The 23,003-nt window shown below is 45.1% G+C and overlaps 1 protein-coding gene and 1 long non-coding RNA gene across 6 annotated transcripts in view; one reads left to right on the forward strand and one right to left on the reverse strand.

The window, feature by feature from the left end:
* Window positions 1-9,824, forward strand: LOC144379473 (uncharacterized). 3 transcript variants are annotated; one of them, XR_013442631.1, is made up of 4 exons: window positions 1-220; window positions 559-712; window positions 5,176-6,235; window positions 7,758-9,824. It is a non-coding gene; the product is annotated as an uncharacterized LOC144379473 (long non-coding RNA). The 3 variants fall into 3 exon arrangements; XR_013442630.1 differs by having other exon boundaries at window positions 4-712; window positions 5,176-5,288; window positions 6,020-6,235; XR_013442629.1 differs by having other exon boundaries at window positions 1-712.
* ACAT1 (acetyl-CoA acetyltransferase 1) overlaps window positions 8,357-23,003 on the reverse strand; it is a 22,640-nt gene continuing 7,993 nt past the window's right edge. The window contains exons 2-12 of one of the 3 annotated variants that reach the window (XM_036087731.2): window positions 22,348-22,395; window positions 18,444-18,561; window positions 17,966-18,061; window positions 17,420-17,520; window positions 14,599-14,742; window positions 13,798-13,948; window positions 12,908-13,003; window positions 11,815-11,928; window positions 10,826-10,890; window positions 9,090-9,247; window positions 8,357-8,684 (exon numbers count right to left, since the gene is read on the reverse strand). In XM_036087731.2, coding sequence (XP_035943624.1) covers window positions 8,564-8,684; window positions 9,090-9,247; window positions 10,826-10,890; window positions 11,815-11,928; window positions 12,908-13,003; window positions 13,798-13,948; window positions 14,599-14,742; window positions 17,420-17,520; window positions 17,966-18,061; window positions 18,444-18,561; window positions 22,348-22,395 — 1,212 coding nt within the window. In that variant the 3' untranslated portion in view covers window positions 8,357-8,563. Of the gene's footprint in view, window positions 8,685-9,089; window positions 9,248-10,825; window positions 10,891-11,814; window positions 11,929-12,907; window positions 13,004-13,797; window positions 13,949-14,598; window positions 14,743-17,419; window positions 17,521-17,965; window positions 18,062-18,443; window positions 18,562-22,347; window positions 22,396-23,003 lie in introns of those variants that run through there. The other 2 variants (XM_078059055.1, XM_078059054.1) reach the window with 2 other exon arrangements.

The following is a 23,003-nucleotide window of genomic DNA, read 5'->3' on the forward strand; positions in this document are numbered from 1 at the left end:
TGAAGGCAGACGCTTAACGACTGAGCCACCCAGGCGCCCCAACTGGTCATTTATTCTTAATGTTTGCTCTTTTCCTCAGAGTTCTTTTTCATGTTTAATTTTTTAAATTGAATGAAGAGTTACCTGGCTTTTTTTCCTTTTAAAACTATGTAAAGCATTTAATTAACGCTATGAATTTAGTTCTGATTTCACCTTAAGACATCGAAATTTGGAAGATAGGGTAAGTACTTTCATTTTCTTGTTTCATTATTTTCTTGTGTAATTTAATTACTTAGAATAAAGTAGCATGTTATCTTTTTTATTTTTTTGCTTAAAATTTATTTTTATTCTGGTAAAAAGATTAGTTGATATTTCTGTAAATCTTTCATGGATGCTTAAAAACAAATATTCTGTTTATAAAGATACTAGGTTTGATATTTAATTTTATATTTGCTTTTAACACTTTTGTCATAAACCTTTACTTTCCCGTTATTATCTTGGCCATAGTTTTTGCCTCAATTGTTTTGCTATCATTGCTCAGGGCATAGTCTATAGCTGTCATTACTGCATTTTTTTCAGCTTTTTTAAGATTGATGACTACAGTTGTTAAGATATCTAAAGTGTACATCACGAGTGGATCTACAATACATTGAGGAAACAATACGTCGTGGAAGGATTCCTCCCATCAAGTTAATAAACATCCACCACCTCACATACTCCTCTTCTTGGCTGTGTGTGTGACGTATGAGTTCTCTCTCCACACATTTCAATTCTGTAATACGGTATTTCCAACTGTAGTCACCACATGGTACATCAGACCCTCAAACTTCATTCATCTTAGAGCTAAAATTTTGTACCCTTTTATAATCCCCCCCGTTTCCTCCACCACCACTCTCCGGGCCTCAGCCCCTAGCAACTACTTTCCTACTCTGTTTCTAGGAATTTGACTTTTCTTTTTTCTTTTTTTTTTCTTTAGATTCCATATATAAGTGATGATACCATGCAATATTTGTCTTTCTCTGTCTTATTTCACTAAGTATAATGCCCTCGAGATCCACCCATGTTGTTGCAAATGCAGAATGTCTTTCTCATGCCTGAATCATCCTCCATTGCATACATTTACCACCGCTTTTGTTCATTCATCGACTGCCACTTAGGTGTTCCCGTATCTTAGCTGCTGTGGATCGTGCTGAGAAGCTGCAGGGCACAGTGGAGAAGTCCACGTGTCTTTTCACTGCTTTTCATTTCCTTGGGGTATAGACGCACATGCACACACGTATCCACAAGTAGGATGCCTGGGTCATATTTTTTCTGATTTTTCTTCTTGAATGTTTGAGGACCCTTCATACTGTTTCCCATAATGACTGCACCAGTTTACATTCCCAGCAACAGGGCATGAGGGTTCTCCCTTCTCTGCATTCTTGCCACTGCTTTTGATGACAGCCATTCTAATAGCTGTGAGGTGGTATGTCGTTTTGATTTGCCTTTCCCAGATGACTACTGACGTTGAGTAACCGCAGGTCATTTATAGCTCTTCCTTGGGAAATGTGTATTCTTATTCTCTGCCCAATTTTTAGTTCGATTGTCTGGTTTTTTGCTATTGAGTTATGTGAGGTTTTGTTTTGTTTTGTTTTTTTGACATTAACCACTTATCAGATAGATGGTTTGTAGATAATCTCTCCCATTCTATACATTGTCTTTTCTTTTTGCTGATGGTTTCTTTGGCCGTGCAGAAGCTTTTTAGTTTGATAAAGGCCCATTTATTTGCTTTTGATTTTGGTATCAAATTCAAAAAAACCATGGCCAAGGTCCATGTCAAGAAGGTCACTTTCTGTGTATTCTTCTAGAGCTTTATGGTTCCAGATCTTAAATTTCAGTTTTTAGTCCATTTGAGTTCATTTTTATGGGGTAAGATAAGGGTCTAGTTTCACTCTTTGGCATATACCTGTCCAGTTTTCCCAATACCATTTATTGAAGAAACTGTCCTTCCCCATTTTATATTTTTGGCTCCTTTGTCCTAAATTAAATGATTATGTGTTGCATAGATTTATTTCTAGGCCCTCTATTCTATTGATCTGCATGTCTGTTTTATGCCAGTATTATACTGTTTTGATTACTATAACTTTGAGGTCAGGAAGTGTGATTCCTCCAGCTTTGTTATTCCTCTCAAAATCGCTTTGGCTATTCAGGGTCTTTTGTAGTTCCATACAAATTTTAGAATTGTTTATTCTATTTCCATGGAAAATGTCATTGAAATTTTGATAAGGATTGCACTGAATCCATAGAATAGTATGGACATTTAAATAATACTAATTCTTCCTTCTTAATTTCATCAGCATGAGATATCTTTCCATTTGGTTCTTAATAGTATCAGTATACAGATCTTTCACCTCCCTGATTAAATTTATTACTAGATAACTTTATTCTTTTTCTGATGAAATTGTAAATGGGATTATTTACTTAACGTCTCTGTTAGTAGATTGTTGGTGTATATAAATGCAGTTGACTTTTTTATACTGATCTTATGTCCTACAACTTTACCAAATTCATTTATTAGTTTTAACATTTTTTTTTGTCGAGTCTTTAGGGTGTTCTATATATCGTATTATATCATCTGCAAGTAGAGGTAGTTTTATTTCCTTTCTGATTTGGATGCTTTTTATTTCTTTTCCTTGCCTAATTCTTTGGCTAGGACTTCCAGTTTATTGGTGAAAGTGGGCATTGTTGTCTTGTTCTTGATCTTAGGGGAAAAACTTTCAGCTTTTCAACCTTATTTTGTCAAATGCTTTTTCTCCATCTATAGAGATGATCATATGATTTTTACATTTTGTTAAATGATGTATCACATTAATGTGCTGTAGAATTTGGTTTGCTAATCCTTGTTCAGGCTTTTTGTAGCTATGTTCATCAGGGATACTAGCCGGTAATTTTCTTTCTTGTAATGTCTTTGTCCAGTTTTGGTATCAGGGTAATGCTGTCCTCGTAAAATGGTTTTGGAAGTGTTTCCTCTTCTTCTGTTTATTTTTTAGATTATATTTATTTGAGAGAGAGCACTAGAGAGCACGCACAAGTGAGGGTTAGAGGGAGAGGGAGAAGCAAACTCCCGGCTGAGCAGGGAAGCCCCTGTGGGGCTCAATCCCAGGACCCCAGGATCCCAGGATCATGACCCAAGCTGAAGGTAGACACTTCACTGACTAAGCCACCCAGACGCCCCCTCTTCTTCTGTTTAAATGTTTGATGGAATTAACCAGTGAAGCTGTCTCGTCACACACTTCATTGTGTGAGGTTTTTGACTACTAATTCAATGTCCTTACTATTAATTGGTTTGTTCAGATATCCTGTTTCTTCATGATTCAATCTTGGTAGGTTGTATGTTTTCTAGAAATGTATCCATTTCTTCTGGGTTTTCCAATTTGTTGGTAATTCAGTGTAATCTCTTATTACCCTGTGTATTTGTGTAGTATTCATGTAAGGATTCCTCCTTCATTTATACTTTTGAGTTCTCTTATTTTTGTTCCGATTTTAGTATATGTGCTGCCAAAGCAAATTCTCTTATTTTCTTGGTTAAGTCTAGCTAATGGTTTTTCCGTTTTTGCCTTTAAATTAAAAAAAAAAAAAAAAATCAGCTCTTAACTCTATTGGTCTTTTCTATTGTATTTTAGTCTCCATTTCTTTCCACTCTGATCTTTGTTATTTCCTTCTTTTATTAATTTAGGGCTTGGTTTGTTCTTCCTTTTCTAGTTCCTTGAGGTGTAGTTAGTGTGTTTATTTGAGATTGAGATCTTTCTTGATTCATAACGTGAGCATTTATCACTGTGAACATCCCTATTAGAATTGCTTTTGCTGCATCCCATAAGTTCTGGTATGTTGTACTTCCATTTTCACTTGTGTGCACATTTTTTAAAAAAGATTTTTAAGTAACCTCTGTACCCAACACGGGGCTCAAACTCACAACCCGGAAATCAAGAGTCATGTGCTCTGCTGACTGAGCGAGCCAGGCGCCCATGTCAATACTTTGTGTATTTCTCTTTTGATTTCTTCTTGGACCCATTGATTATCAGTAGCATGTTTTTAACCTCCATTTGTGGTGAATTTTCCACTTTTTCTTCTTATAATTGATTTCTAGTTTTATACCACTGTTAAAAAAGTCGCTGGATATGATTTCAAACACCTTAAAATTAGTAAGATTTCTTTTGTGGCCTAACCTGTGATTTATCTTGGATGGTATTCCATATGCCCTTGAGATGAATGTGTATTTCTGTTGTTGGATGGGATGTTCTGTAAATATCTAAGTCCCATCTGGTCTGACATGTTGATTCAAGTCCAGTGTTTCCTTACTGATTGTCTGGATGATCTCTCCACTGTTGAAAGTGGAACACTAAAGTCTCCTACTCTTGCATTATGCTCCTATGTTGGGTGTGTATATATTTAAAATTGCTTAACTTCCTGTTGGATTGCCCCCCACTTCTTTATATCTTATACAGTTTTTGTCTTAAAGTCTGTTTTGTCCAAAGCAAACACAGCTACCCTGCTTCCTTTGGCCTCCATACATGGAATGTCTTTTTCCAACCCTTTACTTTGAGTCAGTGTGTCCTTGAAGCTGAAGTGAATCTCTTGCAGGCAGCAAGAAATAAGCAAGACAGCTACTCTGTGTCTTTTGGTTGGAGAATTTAGTTCATTTGTATTTAAAATTATTATTTACAGGTATGGCCATTTTGTTAATTGTTCTCTGGCTGTTTTGTAATTCCTTTGTTTCCTTCTTCATCTCTTGCTCTCTTCCTTTGTGATTTGATAATTTTTTGTGGTTGGCATCCTTAGATTCCTGTCTCTTTATCTTTTGTGTATCTACTATAGGTTTTTGTTTTGTGGTTACCATGAGCCTATTGAAGATATTTATAACAGCCTAAGCTATAACAACTAACTTCAAACGCATACAAAAACTACACTTTTACACTCCCCCACCACACTGGTTTTGATGTCACAATTTATATTGTTACCTTGAACACCCATTAAAAATTTTTGTAGTTAAACTTATTTTTAATATTTTTGTCTTTTAACCTTCATACTAGAGTTTTAATTTGCCCACCACCATTACAACATTAGAGTATTATGAGTTTGACCATGTATTTGTCTCTACCAGGGACACTTAAACTTTTAAATGTCTCCTTGTTACTAATTAGCATCCTTTCCTTTCAGGTTGAAGAAGTCCCTTTAACATTTCTTGTGAGACTGGCCTAGTGGTGATGAACTGCTTCAGCTCTTGCTTGTCCAGAAAACTCTCATTCAAACCCGAAGAACAGCTTTGCTGGGTAAAGTATTGGTTGGCATTTTTTTTTTTTTCTTTCAGCACTTAGAATATATCCTGCCATTCTCTTCAGGCCTGCAGACTTTGCTGAAAACTCTACACTAGTCTTAAGGGGTTTCCCTTGTAGGTAACAAGTCATTTTTTCTCTTGCTGCTTCTAAGATTCTCTCCTTGGCTTTAGCTTTTGACAGTTTAATTATAATGTGTCTCAATGTGGGGCTGTGTGGATTCATCTTTTTTGGAACTCTCTGGGCTCCCTAGATCTGGATTTCTGTTTGCTTCCCCAGGTTAGGGAAGTGTTCAGCCATTATTTCTTTGAATAAGCTCTCTGCCCCTTTCTGTCTTCTCCTTCTGGGACCCCAGTAATGCAAATATTTGTCCACTTGATGTTATCACATACGTGCTTTAAGTTCCCTTCCTCTGTCTTCTCTTCTGATTGGATGAGATTCACCATCCTGATTTCGCGGATCCTTTCTTCCACGTGGGAAAGTCTGACTCCTTAAGTTTTCAGTTCAGTTACTGTATTCTTCAGCTCTGATTTCTCTTTGGTACTTTTATATTTTCTTTTTTGAAATTCTCACCTTGTTTATGTATTGTTCTCCTAACCTAGTGAGCATCTTTATGGCTGTTACTTGTCAGACAAATCACTTCTGTTTCATTAAGGTCTGGTTAAGTTTGATCTTGTTCTTTTGTTGAGCACAAATCCCTGTTTCTTCATCTTCCTTGACTCACTTAGGTGGTTTCTACCCATTGACCTTGTGTGGGAGACGAACGTCTTCAGTCAGCCTGGCCAGTCTTGGTTGTCTCTCAGTCTTCTGTGATCACCTCTGCTGCTTGTTGCTTTCCAGTGGCTCCCAGCACTTGAGGGTGTGCGAGGACGCGAGTGTCTGGGAGGGGAGGACTGCAGTCAGCACCTAGATGCAGGCGGGACTGTCCGGCAGCAGCTGACAAGGTATGTCGTTAGGCCTTTCCCGAGAGAAAGCAGACAACAGACTTTGTGGCCAGCAGCCTCTGCACTGGAGCCGGGGTGGGGGGAGGGGGGTTGCTCCTGCACCCGCTAATAATTGCTTCTTTGCTACAGTTCTTTGCAATCCAGGAGTGCAAGTCCTGTTGCCTGTCAAAGCCAGGTTATCCAGGGACCCAGGCTTTGGGTGGCAGCTACAAAAGGAAGGGCACCAGACATACATGCAAACTACATCTAGAAGATACTTGTATCTGTAAGGAGTTCAAGGGAGAAGTCAGGGGTAGGGTCTGCTGGCTCCCCGGTCTCCGGGGAGGATCACTGTGCACTCCTAGATCCGTGCTAAATGCTTTTGCTCCATAAAAACCACTTCCTTTTTCCTCTTTGTCTTCAGGTTCCCTAGAACTTTATTTTGAATGATCTTTTCTTTATAAAAGCATTCTTGTCCTGTTTCTGCCTTGACTACTAGTAATTTGTGATACATACTACCTTCTCTTTTTACTTGATAATGGAGTTTTTCAGTTTTTATCTTCTATAGTAATTTATTGTAGAACTTATTTTACATTCTACTGGCATTTGCCTTTAGTTAGCACATGTAATTTTTTTACCCCGATTTTACTACATTCCCCCGCCTCTCCAGCCAGCCCTTTTAAACTTTAAAAATTAAGAAAATTAAAAATTTTACATTCTTGAATTCTTAATTTTGATTCTTTCCATGTGCTGATAATAAACTTTGTCATTTTGGAGGAAATAGTAGAGCATATTTTATAAGCTCTTGCATGCCTAGAAATTCCTAGTATCTTTGTTTCATTAAAAATATGTAGATGTTGGTCACTTGTCTTCTAGTATTTATTAAAACAAGGACTGAGGCTACCCATTTTTCCACCTAGATATTTTCTCCAGAATCTTAGTAGGATTCTGTTAATTTTGCTAATGAAATAAGGCCTTCAGCGTTTTTCTATTATAATTAATCCTTGGGAGTACCACGTGGTTTTTTGTTTTGGTTTGGTGTTTTTTTTTTCCTTTTTAAGAAATACCATTTACTCATGGTTCTATATTTTTCTTTTCCTCTCCCCGAACTGTGAGCGGGCTTTCCTCTGTCACTGACTTTGAGATGCAGTGTTACTTCTGCTTGTCTTCCGTGAAGTATTCTAATAGAGTTTGGGTTTTCTTTTCTTCGTGGGTCTTGGCCCCTCCTGTCAGAGTCAGGGCGGAGGCCCACTGGGCACAGCTGCAACGGGCACTGCTTGGATCAGGCCGGCTCAGCTCCTGACCAGGCAGCTTGGCCCCAGACCTTGCAGTTTCCCTACTCCGGGCCTCAGTGTCCTTCTCTGCACCTGAGAGGAAATGATAGTGCCGACCTTCTTGAGTTCTTGTGAGGATTAAAGGACTTACTTAGTACATAATGAGCCACAAATACTAGCTGTGATTACTATACAGATATATTTTTTTTAAGTATTCTGTCTGAATCTTAACATTTTTTTCCTTATATTGTCTTTTTGCTCCTTCTCAGGTAAGGATTCACAAGAATCATTTGCCAGGAGATTGTGTATACGTGACCTTTTCTGCCCCTTCCCTCTCCCACCGCTGTCTGTCTCAACCGGAAAAGGAGCGTCCCTTCTCGGAGCCACCGTTGAGGTGGGTGCACACAGCCCCTGCCCACAGTGTGCTGCTCTCCTCCCAGAAGAAATGCAGTTCCCCATACTTGGGCTGCATTTTCTCCTGCTTAAGAACAGAGTCTCTGCACCTGATGAATCCGTTCAGCTGAGCAGCTCCCCCCGCCCCAACTGCTGTAGTTAGTAAGCCAGAGGCCAAAGCCCTGGGTTTTCTCAGACCTGCTACCCCCTCAAATCCTGCATGCTCACCTTGGGAGAGACTGTACCCCCTCTAGACCCGAGCACGCGGATCTATCCTGTTCCCAGCAACACTGTGCTCACTTCCACTCAGCTAGCCATCATGACGTTCATTTGACCTCGGACAATCCTCAAAATAGAAATGAGGATTTGTTCTGTAAAACGGAAGCCTCTACTTCTAAGTAACAGCGGCATACTGGTATTTCAAACAGTACGGCTTGATAAAAACTACTCTGAACTACTAAAGATTACAAAAGACTTAAAGCAGAAGAAAACATTTATTGATAATTTCAAAGGGATTGAGAGTTGATCTTGTTCTCTTATTGTAAAAATGTTAGAAAAAACAACAGAACCTGAAACAGATTGAGCATACAAGCTGACCCAGGGCGGTCAGTCACACTGAGGGCGGCAGACCTTCCGGCCACGTAGGACTGTTGCGCTCGTTGCTTTAGACGACACGCGCTGCCTACAGCTTCTGGATCAGCAGGGCAGACGCTCCCCCTCCTCCATTGCAGATACTGGCGAGACCGTACTCCCCTTGCTTCAAGGCCTGAACCAAGTGAACAACAATCCTGGCTCCGGACATCCTAGGATTAAGAAGGCACTTGTGTCCTTTAACATAAATTACAGAATACCTGACCAAACCAAGTTTCCATTCCATATTCACTTGAAAAGTCTATTAGAGCATCTAACTCCTTCCCTTCAATGTGGGAGACGTGTTTCAAAAACGGTTACAGCTTTTTTTAAAGCCCGAGCATAGATTTTAATCTTAAAGCACCACTAGTTTCCGGCAACTGCCGGTGGCAGATCTGTGCTCAGGGTCAGATCCTATCAATCGATCAGAAATGGTGTTTGCCCTTCGAAGGACAGGTGGGAAGGAAACCGGTTCGACCAGGAGTAACAGGAATGAGCACGAAGCGGTTAAGATTTAGACAAAACTACGAAGGCCATGATGTTGCCATCAGCCTAGACGGTCGTCTGACGTCACCTACCCAATCGGATGTCCCAGAGAAACCGCTCCTCCATTGATGTTCACCTTCTGGGGATCGAGGTCCAGCATTTTAATGTTTGCTAGCACAACCAGACTAAAGGCTTCGTTCACTTCCCACATCGTAATATCCTCTTTTTTCAGTCCTGCATCTTTAAGAACCTAAAATTTTTTTAATGATCGATTAACAGTCAAAACTTATTTTCATTATTTTCTTGGAATTCTGCAATTTGGGTTGCTATTTCCCCTTGACGCAAGAGATACTTAAATACAGAGTTTCTTAGTTTTCAGGAGGAAGAGCTTTTTTATTTTCTGATTTTAATGTCTCATTGCACTGTGAGCAAAGAATTTTGTTTGCATTATTTCTATTTTGCAGCAATAGAAAGAACTAGATTTTCTTGAACGTTCCATGGATACCTGAAAAGAACGCATATTCTCTATTTGGGGGTTATAACTTGATAGTCTTACGATCTACTTCACTACATCGCTCAGTTGTAGACTTGATCTGTCAAGTGAGAGAGGTCTGTTAGTTTCTACTACTAGTACGGTTGTTTTTCACTGCATCTCCTATAGTTTTTCCTTTATAAAAGCTGCTCTGGGGTTATATGGGCACAGACATTCTTAGCTATTGTATCTTCACTGCAAATTATCTCAAGTCTTTTATTCTAAATAGTTCGTCAGCTGTGCAGGAAGGTGTGATGGTGCTAATAATAATGGTTATGCTTATATATTTATAAAATTCTGCTGTCCTTTTTCTTTAGAAATTGTTGTTGTTGTTGTTGTGAGCAACAGTAAAATTCACTGTGAACTCTTCCTCCCCGTTCCCCTCTTCCTCCAGCAGGCTCCACAGCTCCTACCGCACGAGACCCGCGGGGCCCCTGCCCTGGCGCTCAGTCAGGCCGCGGTCAGGACTGGAGCTGCACCTTCAGAACCCAGAACTGTTTCTCACCCTCGCTCTCCAATGTGATGCATTCACTTTCAGAAGCTGTGTCATTCTGTCCCTTTCTGAGATCCGCCACCCCATTGTTTCTGATCCTCTCTTCCCATAGTCCTCACTGATTTCTGCTCAGTCTGGGTGCTGGTCTCAGAAGTTCCCTCCCAGGGTGAGGCCCTCTCCTTCTGAAAAGGAGTATTTGCTGGAATCTTCTGAGATCCTTCAGCACCATCTCTTCCTGTGACCCCTTAGCAACTTCCCTTAGAGACAGCGACAGCTTGGAGTAAGACCAGCTCCCAGCAATTCCCTTTCAGAATGGAGACCTCTCCTAGTAGTGAATTATTTGAATTCTAGAACCAGTACCTTTAGCATTTTTTCTTTGCCACGCCAACCTCCCACTTTGTGGTTTCCATACCAGGTGTGAGTGAGCATCCTACTTAAAAATAATTACATAGTTTGTGTCTGTTCCACTGAAGCTCTAGTGTGTGGGTTGCTCAAACTGTTTGCAGAAGTTGGAAGATTTGGGGGCCCCCTTGGTGGCTCAGTCGGTTAAGCATCTGACTTCAGCTCAGGTCATGATTTGGGGGTCCTGGGATCGAGCCCCGCAGTAGGCTCCCCACTCAGTTGGGGAGCCCCTCTCTCCGCTCGTGCTAATAAATCTTAAAAAAAAAAAAGTAGCTTGGTTTCAAATCTTCCTATCTCTAGGCCTCCTCAGATGCATAACATTTAAAACCCAAACCCTGCAGCTCTGCTCTCAGCAGAACAGACGCTGATGTGGTGGACACCGCCCCTCACCAGGTCCTCACCTTAGGTACGGCATATGCAGGTGCAACGGGAAAATCCACAGGTTCAACAGCAGCATCAGCAAATGCTTTATTAAAAAAAAAATTAAATCGGTCATTAAAATCTTTTTGACAAGTGACTCACATCTGTCATTAGATATAATATGCAAAACTGCAAGCTTCCTAACCCCAATAATATATGTAAATGCATTTGTTCCTTTTCTGAGATTCTAGGCTTTATAAAATTAGATCCATCATCTAGGCCACTGATTTTCATTAAGTAGGGGGTTGGGGGAAATCTGCCTCCAGGGACACCGGCATTAGCTAGGGCTCATTTAGGTCCGCAGCAGCTAGGCCGCTGCTTCCTGCAGCATCGGGGGTAGGGGCCGAGGAGCCTCAGGAACAAACACTGACTTGCTGCAAAATCTCAGAAGGGCTGAGGTTAAGAAACCAAGATCCCAGCTAAAAATGAAGGGGCGCCCGAATGGCTCGGGGGTTAGGAAGGCATCTGACTCGGTTTCGGCTCCGGTCACCATCCCAAGGTAGTGGGATTGCGTGTGCTCTGTGCTCAGCGGGGAGTCTGCTTGTCCCTGTCCCCCTGCTCGTGATGCTAATAAATCTTTAAAAAAAAAATAAGATGAAGTCGTGAAGCCTTTTTATAAAGTAACAAAATATTTGTTTAACTCATTAACAAGGCAGATTTTACAGCTAAAACTATGTTTAGAGAGACTGAGGGTATGACAAGTCACATAAATACCCAGATTCCCTAGTTCTGGAGCCCTGATCTCGTGCTCTCCAAGCTGCGGTCACATTGCTCCTGGCGCCAGAGCGCGGCCCTTCTGTTCCCCGCCCGTCAGAGGACGGGAGGCCCTTCAGCGCGCGCGCTCCCCCAGAGGCACTAGAGGAGCGCCTGTCTCCGCTCGGCGCAGCCTGCGACGGGAGCCGCGGCCCCAGCCCCGCCCGGTGCCCGGCCCGGTGCCCGGAGGCAGGGGGCACGCGCCGACCGGGCCTACCTGCCACTCGGGCCAGCGGCGTCACGTTGAGCCTGCGGGCGGCGCCGGCGGTCATGAGCAGCGCAGCGGCCGCGCCGTCGTTGAGCGAGCTCGCGTTGGCGGCCGTGACTGTGCCTGGAAGAGGGGGGCAGGGGTCGCGCGGGGTCGCGGGGTCGCTCCCGCAGGGTACCGCCCGGGCCGTCCAGCCCGCAGCCCTGACGCGACTCGGAGACGGCGGCGGGGACAGCGGCCTGCGAGCCCTCCGAGCCGTCCGAGGCTGGGGAGCAGCTCCGTGGTTCCCCGTCCCGCGGCCGGCCGCGCCGCCCCCACCAGAGCAGGCCCTGGGTGCAAACCTGCTGCGGCTCCACACCCCTGACGTTCAACGTCAAGGGTACTAAAAATCGCTGGACTGTGCATTTTAAATCTTACGGTATGTAAATTGTGTCAATTAAGCTTTTCTAAAAATTGCAACCAAGACCCTATAGTACTGCAGCTAAAAATATACAACATAAAAATACACTTTTGCAATACAAATTTTATATGGTGCTTTAAAAAAGACTGATCCGTCCCTATAGTTGGTAGTGAGAAATTCACATCAGGAAAGGCGGAAACTTTAGATTATCATCACCAGTAAATCTGCCAATTTTAAAAGCAGAACGGACCACCTCAAGGATTTCAAAAGCATTATCTGAGAACACTGGAATCCCATTCATGGTAGCATTCAGTAACTACTACTTCCATGCCAGGCGCTGGAAATAAAACAGTGAACAACACTGCTGTCAACTTCACCCTCAAGAAGCTTACCGGTATTTAACATATAAACACCTTTCATTTCAGAATAAGCTTTCAAAATGAATTACATATGAAAAACTGGATTCTATACTCATTCTACAATCTCTTCCCTAGGATTTCTATATTGAAGGTATTTGCTGTTACACAATTTTAAATATTTTTAAATATAATTTGTTAATTTCACATGAGCCTGACCTATTGAAAATGTTAAATAACATCTAGATGTTTTCTAGAATTACTTTTCTAAAATCCTGAGGCAGTTCCAAGACTAGAGATGGAGTTTACCTCCACTTTTTGCCATGCTTCATTTCTTCATACTAACCGTTTTCTTTCTGGAAAACTGTCTTCAGCTTTGGAACTTTGCTAAAGTCAACACGTTTATATTCTTCATCTTCTTTCACCAGTACATCTGGTTTACCTACAACACAAGTCTTTCATCACCAGTCAGGACACCAGTGAGTCACGGAGTAAGACACAGCAAGTGTCCCTCCCATGCGGGGCCTGCACACCTTGCACCATCCCAAGTCAACCCTACTCGAGAATCCACCACCTCTCATCTCTGTTAGTCACTTGAAGAGTTTATTAAGTAGTTGAACACAGTTTAAATCTTTGATGTGGCCACATCCCATTCTCTCCTCTCCCCCTTTTTAGATCCCATCCACTCTCCTGACCGCAGGCGTGGACAAGCTCTAGTAATTCTACCATTCTGAGCCTCATCGTCGTTTCTCAGCGGAAGTGGAACCTAAGCCAATTCAACCAGTCTTCGCTTTGGGTTCTGCCCGAGGGGGTGAGGACAGCTCCCTGCTCTGTGACTGAGAGCCGTCAGGGGGACCCCAGAGACGGAGCTGGGACGAAAGTGCGCAGCACTCGGCACCAGGTCGCGCGCCCGGAGCTCCCAGAGCTGCTGCTTGCTGCCGTGTGGCCTTCCTCCTCACCTCCAGGGCTAATAAACCGTCTGTCACTGATATTAGAAAGATTTCTAATAAACACATTTCTCAAATTGGAAACATTCTTCTTAGTGGCATTTGCAGTTGAGTTGGAAGCGGATATGAAATTGGGTTGAATTAAATTCTAACCTGGCAGTATTCCCCTCTATTAACCATAAGCAAAAGTATCTGTGTCCTCAGCTGAACGAAGATAAAAATGAATGAATTTAAAGCAAAATTTTTTAGCAACCTGTGAAAAATCTATTTTGGAATATCATCCCTCTACCTTTTACTGTAATTGTGACAGGGATAACTTCATTTCCAAATTTTCCTGCTTCCCACGCTGCTTTACTCCTGGTGTAGGAGTTAATTGCGTATGTGTCCTGTTCTTCTCGTGCAATGTTCATCTTCTTCGCAGTATTCTCAGCACAGTTCCCCTGATAAAAGTTGGAATTCTTAAACAAGTAATTTGCTTTGCATAACTTACAAAATATCTGTTAACTTGCATAACAAAATAGTGGTTAGCCATTAAATTTAGTTTCCTAAAATACACCTCTTTCTGTACTAGGTCATTTTTCACTCATGTCTCATCTTTAGATACTTCAATGAGCCCAGAAGTTGCTATTTCAAAGGCAAATAATTAAATAGTTATGGAATCCATTACCAGAAGCCAGAAAACGCCCTATTCCAGTGTGGGGCAGTTTATTCAACAACTGAGTCAAACTGATGCAGGGAGCAAAGAAATATTTTCCTGAAATGAATGGCTAAAATCAACATTTATAGAGCCCATCCTTCAGTTACTAAAATACACATAATTTTAAAAAATCAAACAGTATTGCATACTCAATGATATTTCTCCTTAAAAATCCAGAATTACCGGGGCACCTGGCTGGCTCAGTCATTAAGCATCTGCCTTCGGCTCAGGTCATGGTCCCAGGGTCCTGGGATCGAGCCCCGCATCGGGCTCCTTGCTCAGCGGGAAGCCTGCTTCTCCCTCTCCCACTCCCCCTGCTTGTGTTCCCTCTCTCGCTGTGTCTCTGTCAAATAAATAAATAAAATCTTTAAAAAAAACAAAAATCAAGATTACCATATGGATTTTATTGTAGACATCAGTTAGCCCATCTTTCACAATCAAATCTTCAAGCTTGACGCCACCATATGGCGTTGCCCCTCTGTTCATGACGTAGGGAACATTGGACATGCTCTCCATCCCGCCTGCCACCATCACATCCTGCTCAGCAACAAAAACAATGTCAACTCGAACAGGACCTGTACAACCCAGTACACCCACCACACAGCAACCACAAACAAGTTTCCGTGGACTTCATTAGGCCGCTACACAGCGAACACAGGAAGTACCCGCTTTGACCCAGATGAAAAGAAATGGTCTGAAATGTGTCACGATAATTAAGAATCAGGTATTTATAAGAATGCCAGGATCCTTCATGGAAGACCGACCCTCTTGTGAAATTCTTCTAACCCTTCACTGCACTCAACACTGCTTTATGTCATGTCTTCTAAAAGATGACAACCTGTTCGCAGAAATAATCCTACTTCTTGGACTGAGATCCTCCTGACCAGCTTTTCCCAGACGGCTGTGATGACCTTCTACGGGATCCTCGGACACGCATCCTTGCTTCCACCCCGGAGGCGTCGACATGCACCCTGGTCACCTTGGGTAGAATGAGACTCCTCGGCCCTTCTTCCCGAAGGCTTGTCTCTCCCTTTCGGGTCAGGTCACCGCACCTGCTGCAAGGTCTTCACAGACCTCGTGCTCACACACCCCTGGGCACTCTGCGCCACCCGCCCACCTGGGAAACACCGGTACTTCCTTTCAAACTAATCAAGACATGGCCATGTCGCCCCTTCCCTGACCACCTGGGCCTTCTTGGAAGCCGCCCGTCCTTCTTTTTTGTTCCCCAGCTACTGGCTCAGGCGTTTATTAGTGCCACTGCCCTGAACTACAGCTGTATCTGCAGGGCCCATCTTCGTCTTCACCAAACGCAGCTTCTTGCAAGGCCAGAAACCTTGTCCCAGCTATTAATGACTATTAATCCACCTGTCAGTACAAACCAACAAAAGAAATCTGTTTGCATATAAGGGCTAATTTAAAAAAAATAGTTTAATATAAAACATTAACGTAAGCATTAAAGCCACAGCCTTTAACCAGGAGTAAAGACAAACACAAGTTCCAGACCAAAGAAACCTAAATATTTTTCTGGTTCTGAAATCAAGAGATTCTCAATTAGTTCTCAGGTACGTTCTAATCTGTTACCCTAAAATACTAAATATTCCCTGAGGATGATGCCAATAATTAGTGACAGAAAAGAAAGTATCAATTATTCTTCAATACAAAATAAAAATGGCCACTTTCCAAAATATTTCAAAATACTTTGATAATTCAAAATATTTACTCCTAGTATTCCTTTAAGTCAGGTAATTGTACACATGCACAAATAATACCAGCTGAAAGCATTTCAGTGTAGTGCACACAGCATTGGCTAGAGAATCGCAATAAATCCACTGAGACAAAACTTTCCTCCTCAGTTTTCCAGCATGTAAACAATCTCCCCCAATTTCCACTCACTGCTCCGACAAGGGCTTAGTGACACCCCGTGTTGGTGTTACCCTCTGCACGAGCGAGCTCCCAACATTTGCAAAGTGTGCAACTGGTACCACGTTAATGGAAAGCATTTGAAAATATCCTCTGAAAATCTTCTGACTCAAATTCTCCTCTTAGTAATTTTTCTAAGAGACCAATTTGTCCATGACAAGATTTTTAACATTCTGTCCACCGGGCTCCAGCGACCGTCACGGAGCAGGTGCGCAGCTCGCGGGGCAGGAGGAGGATTCACGCTCGTCTGGCCGCAGACTTGCTGTTCTTACCACTACGCTGCGCCCCCTCCAAGGCGTCGTTCAAGGATTGAGGAGGGTTTACAAAGATGCACGAGGGGAGCTCCGCACGGCCGCACTACGTGAGACAGTGGAGAAGGGGAGACTCCCTACGTGTCCTTTCAATAAGGGCCCGGAAAATATGCTATCGCTATTCAGCTCAGAACACTACTTATGATAAAGTATCAGACACGCCAGCTAGACAGCACTCTGTCCTGTTTTCCTCTTTGCCTTTCAACTGGAAACAAAGCCAGGGAGGGTAAGAGCATGGCACACTAACCGTGTAAGCATCGTTCACAGTCACCTCACAGAAGGCCCTCCGGTGTCACAGCCCGAGAGGCCGGAAGGCACTAGATGAGGACAAAGACACCTGCTTTCTAATTTCAACCACGTAACTTTGCCGGCCGCGTCTCAACCCCACTCGTCTCAAGCGCGAAAGGAAGGGCTTGGACCTGACCAGCTCTCAGGTCCGTGGGCCCGGGTCTGCTCTCCTCCCGCCACAGCGCGGGCATGCTGAGCAGCCACCTCCTGCGCGAGCTCAGGTAAGGACGAGACGGAACCAGCCCGGCCAGCAGAGAGCACGACTGAACAAAGGAGCCGGGCTACGTAGGAGCCACAGATCTGTCCTCAAGTCCGGGCTCTGTCAGTGACTGCATTCCCAAGGTCAGCACCTTCTGCTCATCTACCATGAAAACCCTCCTTATTCTGGCAAATAAAACATTTTTCGTGTGTTGAGTCTCCCAGAATAAGACCAAGTAAAGGGTCACCTGAAGACCAAAACCTCTTCGCTGAAAACTAATTTCTAACACAAGACACTCAAGCTACTATCTGAGCCCCCGCTTCAGTTGGAATAAAACAAAGCCAGACAGTCCGGAGCCTCGGGAACAACACAGCTCCCGGCACTGACGAGAAAGAACCTCACTTCGAAAGCACAAATGCGCTTCGATTTCCAGTGTAGTGTCTTTTAACACTGCGTATTATTTGAGTTATAAAATGGAAAAGAAGGTGCTTCTTACCTGATGCCCACACATAAGACTCTGAGAGGCCATCATGATGGCTTTCATGCCTGAGGCACAAACTTTGTTTACAGTGGTGCACGGAGTAGAAACAGGTAAGCCTAAAACCAATACAAACAAGTCCTACTTTTAAAAAGCGAAGATACGGGGCGCCTGGGTGGCTCAGTCATTAAGCGTCTGCCTTCGGCTCAGGTCATGATCCCGGGGTCCTGGGATCGAGCCCCACGTCAGGCTCCCTGCTCAGCGGGAAGCCTGCTTCTCCCTCTCCCACTCCCCCTGCTTGTGTTCCCTCTCTCACTGTGTCTCTCTGTCAAATAAATAAAATCTTTAAAAAAATAAAAAAAATAAAAAATAAAAAGCGAAGATACCCTTCAAACACACCTGTAGAATTTAAATTCATACAACAGGGCACGTGAAACCTCTAACCTGCAACAGCATCACTCCTGCCACTAGAGTATGCATTTAACATTGTATTTAAGCTGAAATGGCCTCCACTCTGCTCCACCAAACATGTGAAGTATAAAAGCAAACACGGATTCCCAGTACCTGCGCCCAGGGCTGCTTGCCTTGCTGGGGCTTGTCCTTCACCCCCTTGCAGAACGTTCCCCATGTACACCTCCTTCACTTCTTCTTTTGGAATCCCTGTTTTTACAAAAACAAAACAAGCATTTCCATATTTTAGTCAATTTAAATATAATTAGTGGTTACCTACTAAGGTACATGATATTACACAGCAGGAACTGTTTCTTCTTCTCGTCAGCTCTGAGTTTCATCCTAAATGTAGTCCAAGGATTTCTTTACAAGGGAATTTAGAAAGGCAGGCACTGAGCGTTTCTAAGTGTTATGTAGACAGTAAGTGCAAAATAAGTATTTGCTCCACTGAATCACTGCCCCCTCTACACAAAAAGCAAAGCAACCGGGTCGCCTGGCTGGCTCAGTCGGCAGAGCACATTCAAGCCCTACGTGGGGCACAGAGCTTACTTCAAAAAAAACAAAAAACCCAGAAAACCAAGTAGCGACTGACCTGCCTTTTCCACGGCTCCCTGAATTGCAATGGAACCGAGCTTAGTGGCCGGCAGGGAGGAGAGGCTGCCTAGAAAGGACCCAATGGGCGTCCTTGCGGCACTCACGATGACCACCTCCTGGCGAGACAGAGATGGTAAAATGGGTCCGTGGAAATACTTGATCCAAACCTTCTTTCATGAAAGAAACAGAATTCTGAGATGCGCAGTCATCCCCCAGCCTCAGTCCCCAGCCTCAGTCCCCAGCCTCAGTCCCCCAGCCTCAGTCCCCAGCCTCAGTCCCCCAGCCTCAGTCCCTCAGCCTCAGTCCCCAGCCTCAGTCCCCCAGCCTCAGTCCCCCAGCCTCAGTCCCCCAGCCTCAGTCCCCAGCCTCAGTCCCCAGCCTCAGTCCCCCAGCCTCAGTCCCTCAGCCTCAGTCCCCAGCCTCAGTCCCCCAGCCTCAGTCCCCAGCCTCAGTCCCTCAGCCTCAGTCCCCAGCCTCAGTCCCCAGCCTCAGTCCCCCAGCCTCAGTCCCCCAGCCTCAGTCCCCAGCCTCAGTCCCTCAGCCTGCTCCCCGGGGAAGACGCTGCGGACACAGCTGCGCCCTGGGCTGCCTGCTCCACCCGCCTCCACCCTGCTCACCCTGCACACCCTGCTCACCCTCCTCCACCTGCTCCACCCTGCTCACCCTGCACACCCTGCTCCACCCTGCTCACCCTGCTCCACCCTGCACACCCTGCTCCACCCGCTTCCACCCTGCTCACCCTGCTCACCCTCCTCACCCTCCTCACCCTCCTCACCCTGCTCACCCTGCTCACCCTGCTCCACCCTGCACACCCTGCTCACCCTGCACACCCTCCTCCACCCTGCTCACCCTGCTCACCCTCCTCCACCCTGCACACCCTCCTCCACCTGCTCCACCCTGCACACCCTGCTCCACATGCCTCCACCCTGCTCACCCTGCACACCCTGCTCCACCCGCCTCCACCCTGCTCACCCTGCTCCACCCTTCACACCCTGCTCCACACGCCTCCACCCTGCTCACCCTGCTCACCCTGCTCCACCCTGCACACCCTGCTCCACCCGCCTCCACCCTGCTCACCCTGCTCCCCCTGCTCCCCCTGCTCCACCCTTCACACCCTGCTCCACACGCCTCCACCCTGCTTCACCCTGCTCACCCTGCTCACCCTCCTCCACCTGCTCCACCCTGCTCACCCTGCTCCCCCTGCTCCACCCTGCACACCCTGCTCCACCCGCCTCCACCCTGCTCACCCTGCTCCACCCTGCACACCCTGCTCCACCCACCTCCACCCTGCTCACCCTGCTCCCCCTGCTCCACCCTGCACACCCTGCTCCACACGCCTCCACCCTGCCCACCCTGCACACCCTCCTCCACCCCACACACCCTGCACACCCTGCTCACCCTGCTCACCCTGCTCCACCCTTCACACCCTGCTCCACACGCCTCCACCCTGCTTCACCCTGCTCACCCTCCTCCACCTGCTCCACCCTGCTCCCCCTGCTCCACCCGCCTCCACCCTGCTCACCCTGCACACCCTGCTCCACCCTGCACACCCTGCTCCACCCGCCTCCACCCTGCTCACCCTGCTCACCCTGCTCCACCCTTCACACCCTGCTCCACCTGCCTCCACCCTGCTCACCCTGCTCACCCTCCTCCACCTGCTCCACCCTGCTCCCCCTGCTCCACCCGCCTCCACCCTGCTCACCCTGCACACCCTGCTCCACCCTGCACACCCTGCTCCACCCGCCTCCACCCTGCTCACCCTGCTCACCCTGCTCCACCCTTCACACCCTGCTCCACCTGCCTCCACCCTGCTCACCCTGCTCCCCCCTGCTCACCCTGCACACCCTGCTCCACCCGCCTCCACCCCACACACCCTGCTCACCCTGCTCACCCTCCTCCACCCCACACACCCTGCTCACCCTGCTCACCCTCCTCCACCCTCCTCCACCCCACACACCCTGCTCACCCTGCTCCACCCTGCTCACCCTGCTCACCCTGCTCACCCTCCTCCACCCTGCACACCCTGCTCCACCCCACACCCCCTGCTCCACCCTGCACACCCATTAGGCTCCGTGAGAGAAACGCAGCAGGAACTCAGCACACAGCACGCTGTAACCACATACTGTAATGAGAGCTACACGAATGGGGCCTCTCGGGGTATCTCCGGGGACGGGACTCACCCTATGAGGACGATGCGAGATGACAAAATGCGTCCGTGACAAGATGAAGGGAGTGAACGACAGGGGCTCTGGGTTACTACTGACTTTCTGAGCAGGCCAGGAGGCTCATCTCCTTCCAGACCGAGGCCGACCACAGCCAAGTGGAACCGCGGTAAGGGGGACCATTTTATTATCTAAAACACAGACTTTATTTTTTTATTTTTTTTTTAACGACTGGGGACGCCTGGGTGGCTCAGTAGGTTGAGCATCTGCCTTCGGCTCAGGTCATGATCCCGGGGTCCTGGGATCGAGCCCCGCATCGGGCTCCCTGCTCGGCGGGAAGCCTGCTTCTCCCTCTCCCACTCCCCCTGCTTGTGTTCCCTCTCTCGCTGTTTCTCTCTGTCAAATAAATAAATAAAATCTTAAAAAAAAAAAAAAGATTGTATTTATATATTTGAGAGAGAGCACACAAGTGGGCGGAGGGACAGAGGAGAGAAGCAGACTCCCCACTGAGCAGGGAGCCTGATGTGGGGCTCGATCCCATCCTGACCTGAGCTGAAGGCAGATGCTTAACTGACTGAGCCACCCAGGTGCCCCTAGACAGACTTATTTATGAATGACTATTTACTCAATAAAGATTAAAATAATCTAAATATCTGGATAGCAGTAAGACTAATCAGTTCACTGATGGTGCTTTATGATTTAAGATCTAACAGAAAACCTAAGACAAACCAAGTCTAAAATAAGCATAAATCGGGCGCCTGGGTGGCTCAGTTATTAAGCGTCTGCCTTCGGCTCAGGTCATGATTCCAGGGTCCTGGGATCGAGCCCCGCATCCGGCTCCCTGCTCAACGGCAAGCCCGCTTTCTCCCTCTTCTGCTCCCCCTGCTTGTGTTCCCTCTCTTGCTGTGTCTCTCTCTGTCAAATAAATAAATAAAATCTTTAAAAAAAATAAAATAAAATAAGCATAGATCCTTCCCAGTTGTCCACACCAGAAGCTTAAATTTCACTTCTACTCCTCAGTGAAAATTTAAGAAATGATCACTTTACCCTGTTCACTGCACGATCAAGAATCCTAACCAAACGGCTTCCTTCCTGAAGGCAGTTCTGGGCTGGGAATCCAGACCTGCATGCGACATGGGGCTGTACTGCTTAACGGGGACTCCGCAGAGTCATAACTTCCTAAATGATTCATACGAACAATAATATGAGATTGAAGAAAAAGGAGATAAAAGCTCTCTTAACAATTCTCTCCTTACACTTCCCTTCCACATTCTCCTACTGAGCTCGGGGATAAGATGAGAACTGTTCCTTAGATTTTGACAGAAGGCTATTACTAAGTCATCCAAGGGACCCGTCAGACACAGAGCGCCCCTCTGAAAGCACCACGTGATCAGATGACGGTCCTCCCTGTCTCATCCCCAGCCTGGTTCGGTTCCTTTCTTCTAGGATCTTCCATGTATCCCTCACAATACAATGCGGGTCCCTGAGAGTAAGGAGGAACCCTGCACAGTCTGAGAGGAAGGTTCTTCCGCGGGAGACACTGGGGAAGCAGTGGCAGCTGAGCAGGGACCTAGACTGTGATCTCTTCACCGGGATCTGCCAATAATTAGCTATTCCTAACCCCTGCAGCATCCCAAGATGACCCCACATACATGCAAATATAAGAATATGCATTTTTTATTGTCTATATTTCCTTTTAAATTCTTGAAATTTTAAAGCACAATTTAAATTTATACTTACATTCAAAGTGGGTTTTGATGTGTAACTTCGCTCCATGTATCTTATTTCCTGTAATATAAATATTTGTAAAGTTATAATGTGAAAAATTTTAATCTACATCATTTTATACTTCTCAGTGGTAGGGTTTCAGTGAGTTCTTTCTGCTTCCTTATATTTTTATTTCCATGTTCTACACAGCATATATCATTTATAATCAGAAAAAATTTACTACTTTATACTATACTTTTCTGATTAGCTGTTCCTTGCAAATGTTGTTTTAACTTCTGATACCTTTATAAACTTTAAATCTATAAGCCTTTAAGTATAAGCTTTGTATAAAATGCAGTTAAATCTTCTATATTAATTTTTTTCTAAACTAATTTCAGAGTACCACACGAAAATGTCCTTATTATTCAAAAAAATATTTTATTTAACTTAAACTTGCCCTTTCCTTCCTCCACTTCTAACAAATGGATCTCATTTATTTGAAGCAAACACACCTCATACAAATAAGGTCTACCTTACCAAATAAGTTATTTTTTAAGAAAGAAATGAGTAAGTATCTTGCCCCTACATGTCCATTCTTTCCACACCATTCTTAGGAACAAATGCCAACAAGAACAAGGAGAGAAAGTGCTAGTTACAGTTCAGAGACCCGACTGATCTGAAACTGGACA

This window comes from Halichoerus grypus, chromosome 11 (genome assembly GCF_964656455.1).
Source record: "Halichoerus grypus chromosome 11, mHalGry1.hap1.1, whole genome shotgun sequence".
Classification (NCBI taxonomy): domain Eukaryota; kingdom Metazoa; phylum Chordata; class Mammalia; order Carnivora; family Phocidae; genus Halichoerus; species Halichoerus grypus.